An 8,954-nucleotide genomic window follows, 5' to 3' on the forward strand; every position below is an offset into this window, starting at 1 on the left:
TTCGTGCATAGTCTGTTTATTCATTTACTAGTGAAGACGGCGGCGACTCGGGAATGGCTGGCACCTCTTCATAGGTGCAGAGGACTTGAGTCTATTAGACCATAGCGCTGACACTATTAACAAGCGATTGCAACGTGAATACCTAAGTTGCTGATAGAAATGCTGATCGGCTACGTATTGATCCGTTGATCCAATACGACTTATAGAACCTTATTCACCTATGCTAGAACAATCTGACACGAGTTTATTCCAAGTCTTAGTGTCACCAAAGATCTACTACTTTCAAACCAATTAACATACAAGATGCGTCCTGATACGACATGAACATCTATCAGCTGAGCCGTAGTTATGTTTATCTGTATACTGAATTGTGACAAGGAAAATAAATGCGTCTCTTCCCAAAATCAAGGACATTTCTAAGTGACACCCAAACGTTGGCTTGAGTACGTAAGAGAAAACGTTAGTGTATTGTATGTGTAAAGTTAGTATAACCAATGTCATTATGTATTGTAGTGGTAATGCTGAGTACGCTGAATTCTATCACACAAGGAAGAGTCAGCAGTCTACAGCACCATCAAAAGCGCACACCATCCGGGGATATAACTGCGACAGAGACCATACACTCTTGGCTCTGTCTATATCAACTCAGCCAGGAAAGAACGAGAAAAGCAGAAAAGGCGTCAGTATTGCGCGTGACAATAATGCGTGAATTTGCATGACCTATAGAGAAAAAGGGCGTCGTGAGGCCGTAAACTGCTATATGAGAATCTGTTATAGATAACTGACTTTTTGCTAATAGTTCTGGTAACCTGGCCTTCTGACACGCAGAGTCATGACTCTCGTTAAGCTGGTGTCATGAGTTGAGTAGTGAATGAGAGCATTTGAGAAAGACGTGACCAACCCTACAGCACAACTGGACCACAACCTAGCAGAGCCTAGAAACCTCTGGCTGCGTGTAAAAAAAATGAAATAACAGTTATCAGTTGATAAACCTAAATCGTTATTAAACCATCATTTAGAGGACTCAGTACAGAAAGCCCAGGTATTGCGGGGAGGCAGATACATCGCCACTGCGAGGTGCTGAGCGTGTACATTTAGTTAAGTGACGTTCAGATCATGAATAATCATTGCGCGATAATTGACAATAGTACTGTCACAAAATGATGATCATTTAAAGGGGATAGACTGTGTTTAACTATTTATGTTATCACCTATAAATGTCAAAAGAGTAGAATGGGTGAGAAGGGACAGATAGATAAAGGCGGTCTGATATCACAATCTGATTAGAACTTCTCCACCACTAGACAATATTGTATAGCAAGTGCGGGGGTGTGAATCAAGATGCCCCTTAGGGTAGAGATACGGAAGCATTGTTTGTCTCTGGGACCTTTTGCTTTTGAGACCCGATAATGAGTAATTTAAAATGGACAAGATAAATTATTGTCAGAAGTTTAGCAAACTTTAAACTTCCATAGTTTATGTTTGTATCCTAAGCCAACAGACAGAAGAAGGGCAAAATGGAACTGCATATAATTTATTTGAAGTTTGGAACAGGAAACTGTCTTCCGTGGTACTTCGCTGTCGCTCCATTCTCTGTAACAGCAGATGTCAGTAAGCTCCTCTGAAATCCCCCAGAATTCTGTTATAAAATCACTTTGGGGTCAAGCTAGGTCCGCAGACCCTGACACCACATAAAGCCTTGTGGGAAACGCTGTAGTTGTCTTCGAAGCTTCATCAGGGATATAGCTCTTAAATCCTCTCTCATGTCTTTCAGCACGTGTGGGGCTAGCCGGAGACCCTTTACGGCTTTCATGTAAGCAGAGTTAAGCCCATTGTCACCTCGTGGTCAGATTTCTCTTCTCGAGACAGGAGCTACTAAAAGGATATGTTTCTGCTTCTTGTTTCCATTAACTTTTCATTGATTAAGTAAGCTGTTTTCACATTGTTTATATATCAGTTTCACATGCCCACATACTATCAGAAAGGAGAGGATTTTGGACCATAGAGGGATCGAATAGAGCGTGTAAGCGCTACATGTATATTTAAGGGCATAAGCACCTTCGGGTGTTTTGTGGTATTTGGTCCACATGGACGAGATTATAAAACTGGGTTGGGCTCTTGGAGCCCTGAATGCGCGCCTTGGCCTCACAGTCTGTGCGTACTCATCAGACCGAGGGTATACCACATGGGGTATGACGAAAACGATTTATTTTTATGCCTACTAATTATGTGGTAACCAAGTTAGTAAATAGGCAATAAGGCACCTCTAGGTTTGTGAGGTATATGTGGCTCATGTTCTACCACCCCTCAGGGCCTTATTGCTTATAGATATAGTGCTCTGGTAAAATCTCTGCCACTGCAGTCAAGCTAGCTGCTGAGTTGATTAAAATATTGTAACCTTTTGTAAGGAGTTATTGAAGAGCTAGCTATTCGTTGAGGTTATATTGAAAATTTTGTTGTTTCGATTGTGACCGAAAAGACAGCTGACACAAGACTGTTTGCAAGTCACTGTTTATGTTAGCTAGCGATATTATGCAAATCTGCACTTGGGATGATTCCTCTTCCCAAGGATATCCCCAAGATAGTAGCTAGCTAGATAGGAAGAATAGCTGTGGTGAGATACCATGGCCCTCAAGCAGGGTTGGGATCAAATCAAATGTCATTCATTTCAGTCAATTCAGCAGGTAAACTGAAATTCCAAACATTTCCTTTCAGTCAATTGATGGACTGAATTGAAKCGACGCCAGCCCTGCCTTCCCAGACAAAGAAGCTACAGTAACAGGAAGAGGTGTAACTATGAACGATGAACCTACCTTGCATCATGTTTCTGTAGGCATTGTCAGTGATGGAGTAGATGTGAGGGGGAACTTCGTGGCGTTTCTTCCCTTTGTACATCTCAATGATTTTCTCAGAGTAGATGGGCAGCATCTTGTATGGGTTCACCACTACACAGAACAGGCCAGAGTATGTCTGCAGAGAGAAAACAAGGATGAGCAGGGTTATTATTAAGCAATAAGGCACTTCTGGGGTTTGTGGTATATGGCCAATATACCACGGCTGTCAGCCAATCAGCATTCAGGGCTCGAACCACCCTGTTGATTATTGATAATAAGCCAACATGGTTATTCTACACTTATTAAATTGCTGTGTTTGAAATTACCCTTGACTGTTATGTGTATCACAGTCCTTTTTGCTGGTAGAAAGGACTTCTTTCTAAGGTTGTGAAGACTGAGTATTATTGGGAGTATTTATGGGTCTGTGTGCTTCTACGACCATTTATTCTCATGTAGATGGGCCTATCCCACTGGCCACACACTGGTTGAATCAACGTTGTTTCCACGTMATTTCAAKGAAATTAAGTTGAACCAACGTGGAATGGACGTTGAATTGACGTCTRTCCCAGTGGGACAGAATTMATTTACCTCAGGTTGTGTAGAGTGTGTGCTGTACAAGTATGACTGTGTGTATCTGTGTGAAAGTAGAGAGTCCAACTCACATAGATGAGCCCGGAGAAGTACCTCTCCCGGATGTTGTGCAGCACCGAYGCCTCGTTCAGGCAGGTGAGCTCGGCCATGTCCTCCACCTTACTGAACTTGGGAGGGTTCATCTTCTGGATATCATCCTTGTTCACCGTCACCTTCTTCCCGTTGTCGGCCAGCTCTACCAGGCACTCGTCCCCGTGCTCCTCCTTGACGCTCGCCGCCTCGAAGCCATTCTTCTCCGAGGGGATCCACACCAGCTTCTTGGCTGACCAGTCGGCCTGGGCCATGGGACTGTTGATGAAGTCYTTGTCCAGGAAGAGGAACTTCTCGTCCTCAGTCATCTGTTTTTTATTAGCCATCTTGGTGGTCGGTGGAGGATCTTGGATCTTCTAAGATCTTCTGTCTTTTGGGGGGGCCAGCTGGAGATGGGGATAGAGATAGGGGGGCTGGTGGAGGAAGAGAGAACATTTTAAAATGTTAAAAGACTGGCTTGGATTGACTTGTGGTTTGGTTTATGGTTTGGCTAGTCATTGATCTGAGAGAAGTGGGTTATGGTCTGGGTCGTGCACTGCAACCACAGGTCAGGGGTCAAGTAGTTTGAGTCATTACAAAAATATCAAAAGAAGTGGTATAGCTCCATAAATTGCATGATTCTTTCTGTAAATACTTTCTCACACAGAAAACTGTTTTCAGTCCAGCACTTCAAAAACATACTCAAGGGGTTATTAACTAAATGGTGTATGAGTCAGACACTACATATACACTCTCCTACCACTGTCAGCCATACGTAGGCATGACACTCAAAGGGTTAATTACATTTCTTCTACCATCCAGAAACTCCCAGAATACAGTAATTCTCACAGACCCCCCTCTTCGGGCTTAGCCTCCTACACAGCCACAAGGGAGACTACAACCATTACTGCCTAGTTTAGATATGAAGATAAACTCTGGGAAATGAGTTCTAAGTAACTGTACCATATGCGATAAGGACTTAAATCGATCTTCTCAACTTGTGTACTGTAAGTACTATACACTTTACAAGTGGGGGTTTACCCATACCCTAATCAGAAAAAAAATGCTCCAACAACAATAAAGTCAAATTTTTCCCCCTCTCTCTCTGTGCAGCACGTCCGCTACATTGCAGTCCCGTGCTGTGATGCCCATATATGGCCTGTTTCTGGAGCAGGCCTTTTGATGGACCTAACAGCCAAGCAAGTTCAACTCCCAAACAAAGCCCTTATAGGGAAGAGTATGTCTACAGCTGGTCCACGCAATTTGGAGTTTACTCCAAAATGATAACACGGACGGAGAGGGAGAGCTCGTTTGGGGGTTTTCATGTTCATGGTTCATGCTTATATATGTCCCCCGTGTGGTTCTCCTCTGTGGCTGTTAGTGTAGTGGGGTGGAGGGAGGGATGCTAGCTAGCTACTAGCTGCTGGGCTCTGAGTCATACCTGTAGGAAGTGGAGCACGGCAGGTGCACAGTTCATGGCAAACTAGTGCTAGTATTTTATCATTCGGTGCTGTTATGAACACATTACTGGAATCTTGGTATAACTTGCTGTGTTTAACACCCTAATGAACACCAACGGGTCAGTGGAGGCTGCTGAGGGGAGGACGGCTCATAATAACGGCTGGAAGAAATCAATGAATGGTATCAAACATGTGATTCCATGTGGTTGATACCATTGTATGGACTCCATTTCCTGGGCATTACTATGAGCCGTCCTCCCCTCAGCAGCCTCCACTGCAATGGAACCAGTTTATTACTAGGGTCTAAATGATCTGACACACATTATCTTTTAAATTCCAGTCAGACCATGCAGACATAAGACATAATGAATGATAAATGTTGACCTTTGTGTCTGGTAAGTCAAACTACTCTTGCTTGATAAGATTCAGACTATAATCCATTGCACTACATCATGGGATCCTGCACCCATCATTCCTATCCAGCCCAGTCACAGTTACAGACTGGCATGCTCTTTCTAGGACTAGAAATGGGAACTATGCGAACAACACAAGTCCTCATGGGAAAGATTGTCACTGCGTCCCCTGGGACCAGCGAGAGCCAAACTACCCACAAAGCATAAATATCCACTTAGCCAGAGTGAAACACATTTTTTAGGAAAAAGGACATTGTCCTCTATCCTGTTCCTTATTTGCAATGGTTGTAGAGCACAGCACAGAATAAACTGGGGCCGTACTAGTACGCAACACCATGCAGCACAGTAGTCCAAGGTTGTGTATGAAGAGGAGACATTACAGCTGATTCGGTATGAACTATTTCCTTTACTGACTGAGGATAAGTGGACTTTCCTGACACTCCCCTCAGTACTGTTACTGTAGATGCAGCTTGACAAGTGTCATCACTCCCTTGAACTTTTCTGCAACTCTCAAACAATTTAGACCTCTCTCTTACTATTTTTATAGCCATCTTCTTCTTTATCCCTAATCCTTAACATTTCAGCACCTTCCTCCTTCTTGTCGTGTCAACGCATGGTCATGGTTCCTCACCCCCTTCTCTCTGTCTCGCTCTTCATCTTGTTGTGTCAATGCGTGTTCACCTTTGTTCTCAGCCAGCGTACACTGACACAGCTGTCTGAGTAGGGGGTTGACAGGGTGGCAGTTTGCTGATAGGAAGCAGTCCAGCCTGGGTAGAGACTATAAGACCATACTTGAAGAGCATGATAGGGAGAAGAAATGAGGAGGAGGGATGAGGTGGAGGAGGAGAGGAGTCTCAGAAGATTCTGTTGGTCAATACTGTCAGGAGAATGAGGGGCAGAGGAAAAGAGGGGAGAGAAGAGAGGAGCGGGAGGAAGGAGAAGAGGAGGAAGGGGGCAAAGTTGGTCTTTCTTCAGGAAGCAAAGCCAGAAGATAAGAAGGAACCCTTCATGTATCATCAGATAAGAACTCATTGATTGTCGTATCTAATCCTGGTATCTAGTACACTACAAGTACAGAAATACCTGAATTAGTGATTGAGTCCTTGATACTGGTATCTTTAACCAGACGAGGCAAATGTCCAACTCATCACAAATAGTATGATAGATTGAGTAGGAACCATCTTAATTAAGAGTGGAACCTCCTGTGGTCTTGCACGCACACCCACTGACCTGCTAAATTCCAAATAAACCACTGTTTAATTATTTGTGTATGAATGGACTGGTTGCCCAGGAGACCACTTGACCTTTACTATTTTAGGGCTGAATGGTGACCCCTGGGCCTGTGAAAGGCTTTACCCTCTTCCTCATCATTCCATCCCTTCCCGATTCCTGGTCATTGCAAAACGAATTTCCTAATAGTGACTTAAACAACCTATCATCAAGCCTTGACGACTCAAATGGATTGCACTCAGCTTGCCAGGATAAGAGTTAGGCCTAATAAAGGTAATTCTCCCAAACTATCACAGTATCTAAACATTTACTACTCTGGTATATCGGCTGGTATACTGTATCAACTTACACCAAGGCCCTGATTTTCTTGCCTGATGACTCAAACTCTGCTCTTCTATTTCACTACATACTTCAGTCTGAGACTGCCATCATTGAAGTCATTTGTGGTGATGTCAAAGTGAGGTGTGTTGGACAAAACAAAGTCATCAGCAATAGGATCATTTCTAACCAATCAGCGTATCAAAGTCAATTAAAAAATGTCTAAAAGCAGTCGGGTTTCTGGGACCAATCAGAACAGTTAGAATGTGTTTGCGTTCTAGAAATCGTCAGGGAAGTACTCAATCCAGACTCATTGTCGAGAAGAAACTAGCGTTTGGCAGGAGCAAGGAGTTTGGGTAGCCAGGAAACTGATTTGCTGTACTCCGAGTCCTGATGAACTGCAATAGGCCCATGTGTAAATACACACAGTTATCCTAGTGGGCGAAAAATGGTTGAATGATACCGGAATCAAATAGATTTGCATGTTGCGGTATGTGATGATGAATTAACAACACTCCAATCCAGTACATCCAAATAAAAATGTAAAAGCCTGGTCCTGTAACAATGAAGAAGAATGAAGCCTATGAACTCACAGTTGTGTTAGGTCATTTAAACACAATTAAGGTTAATGTTGTAACTACCTGCCCAGAGATAGTCAGAGTACGATGCATTTCAGTCTTGGCCCTACTGCTATTGTGTCTCACGCGTTGCTTACTCCAAACATCTTCCTTTCTGTATTAGGCAGTTTGGCCGTTCTCCACCTCTAAAAGTATCTGCCTCTATTTTCTCCTGATAGACCTTCTGACCATGTTGTTTTCACTTGTGCCTTAGAGCAGTGCCTTATTTCACCCAAAAACTTGGATGAAAGTCGGTTGAAAACRTCATTTAGATGATGCTGCAGGCTCTCTGTGGTGGATCGACAAAGACCGTCAAAATGAATCTCCAAAGTCAACCAGACAAGATAGCTGAGAGGTAACAAAGTCCTCAGACTGAGATAGAAAACCACATGCTTGCATTACTCAAACTCCCATGCAACATAATCATATGATAACCACTTTTCCTGTCAGCAAACTACTAGGTTGTGTTTCAACAGGTCAACCAGCAGCTACTATGATGACGACCCCAATGTCTTTCTGCTCACTCAGACATTTTCCAGTTTGATGCTGGTTTGTGTCACTGCAAACTGGAGAGGATACGACTCTCACAAATGACAAGTCTACCCTGAGCCACCACACCACAAAGTTCGGCATCAAGACAGACAGCTTTAAAACTACCATATTAGGAGAACAGGAAACACCCTGGTTAGCATTCAGCCTGTTAGTTCTTTCAGATATAAAGTCAACTTCCCCTTACTTCCTATAACATTACTGGTGTAAATAATTCAGTAAAGCTGTTATTCCAAGCTGTTACAGTATAAATAACATGGCTACTGTATAGATARYATTACTGGTCAGTGTATAGAAAACATGGTAAAGAAAGGCATTGTTAGGCAATGTTGTGCAGCACTGATAAAAGGGAAGAATTCGCTGATAAAGATGGCCAACATAAAAAAGGTCACAGACTCTTTAACCACATCATCGTATGACTGCGTCAGACAAATGTCAGCACAGCAGTTACGTTGTATAGGCTACCACCGATAGTCATTTCTTCTGGGGTGATTTGGCTTGTTCTGCATTTACATTAGAGTCATGCAAAAACAGCTGTGTAAAGCATGCAATTGATCAACAGTGACAATTGACAATCATTTTACTCAGTAATACATGCAGTGTGTGAAACCTAAACACATGAAGGAATTACAATATGATAAACAAAAATGTCAGTTTCAAGAGCCACAATCAATGTCGCTAAGCGTGCGTAATAAAAGTGCGCGCAAAACAACAAGTGCACTCTCACTCTCTCCAACTTGTATCAAAGTAAAACAATGGCCTTGCATAAAAATAAATGACTTACAAATTTGATGAATTGGAATCAGCAGGGGGGATTTGGAAAGTTATGGTTTGGAGCGTCCTGCGGTTGACAGGGTAGCCTACTCCAAAGAC

At 43.0% G+C, this 8,954-nt stretch overlaps 1 protein-coding gene across 1 annotated transcript; it reads right to left on the reverse strand.

The window, feature by feature from the left end:
* Positions 1-2,715: 2,715 nt before the first annotated feature.
* LOC112079462 (myosin-11) lies at positions 2,716-8,954 on the reverse strand. The gene is made up of 3 exons (XM_024145407.1): positions 8,866-8,954; positions 3,497-3,928; positions 2,716-2,970 (listed from the first exon to the last, which is right to left on the reverse strand). Exons 2-3 carry the CDS (start codon positions 3,839-3,841, stop codon positions 2,716-2,718), a joined length of 600 nt encoding a protein of 199 aa, XP_024001175.1. The 5' UTR covers positions 3,842-3,928; positions 8,866-8,954.

This window comes from Salvelinus sp. IW2-2015, unplaced genomic scaffold (assembly GCF_002910315.2).
Source record: "Salvelinus sp. IW2-2015 unplaced genomic scaffold, ASM291031v2 Un_scaffold8082, whole genome shotgun sequence".
Lineage (NCBI taxonomy): Eukaryota > Metazoa > Chordata > Actinopteri > Salmoniformes > Salmonidae > Salvelinus > Salvelinus sp. IW2-2015.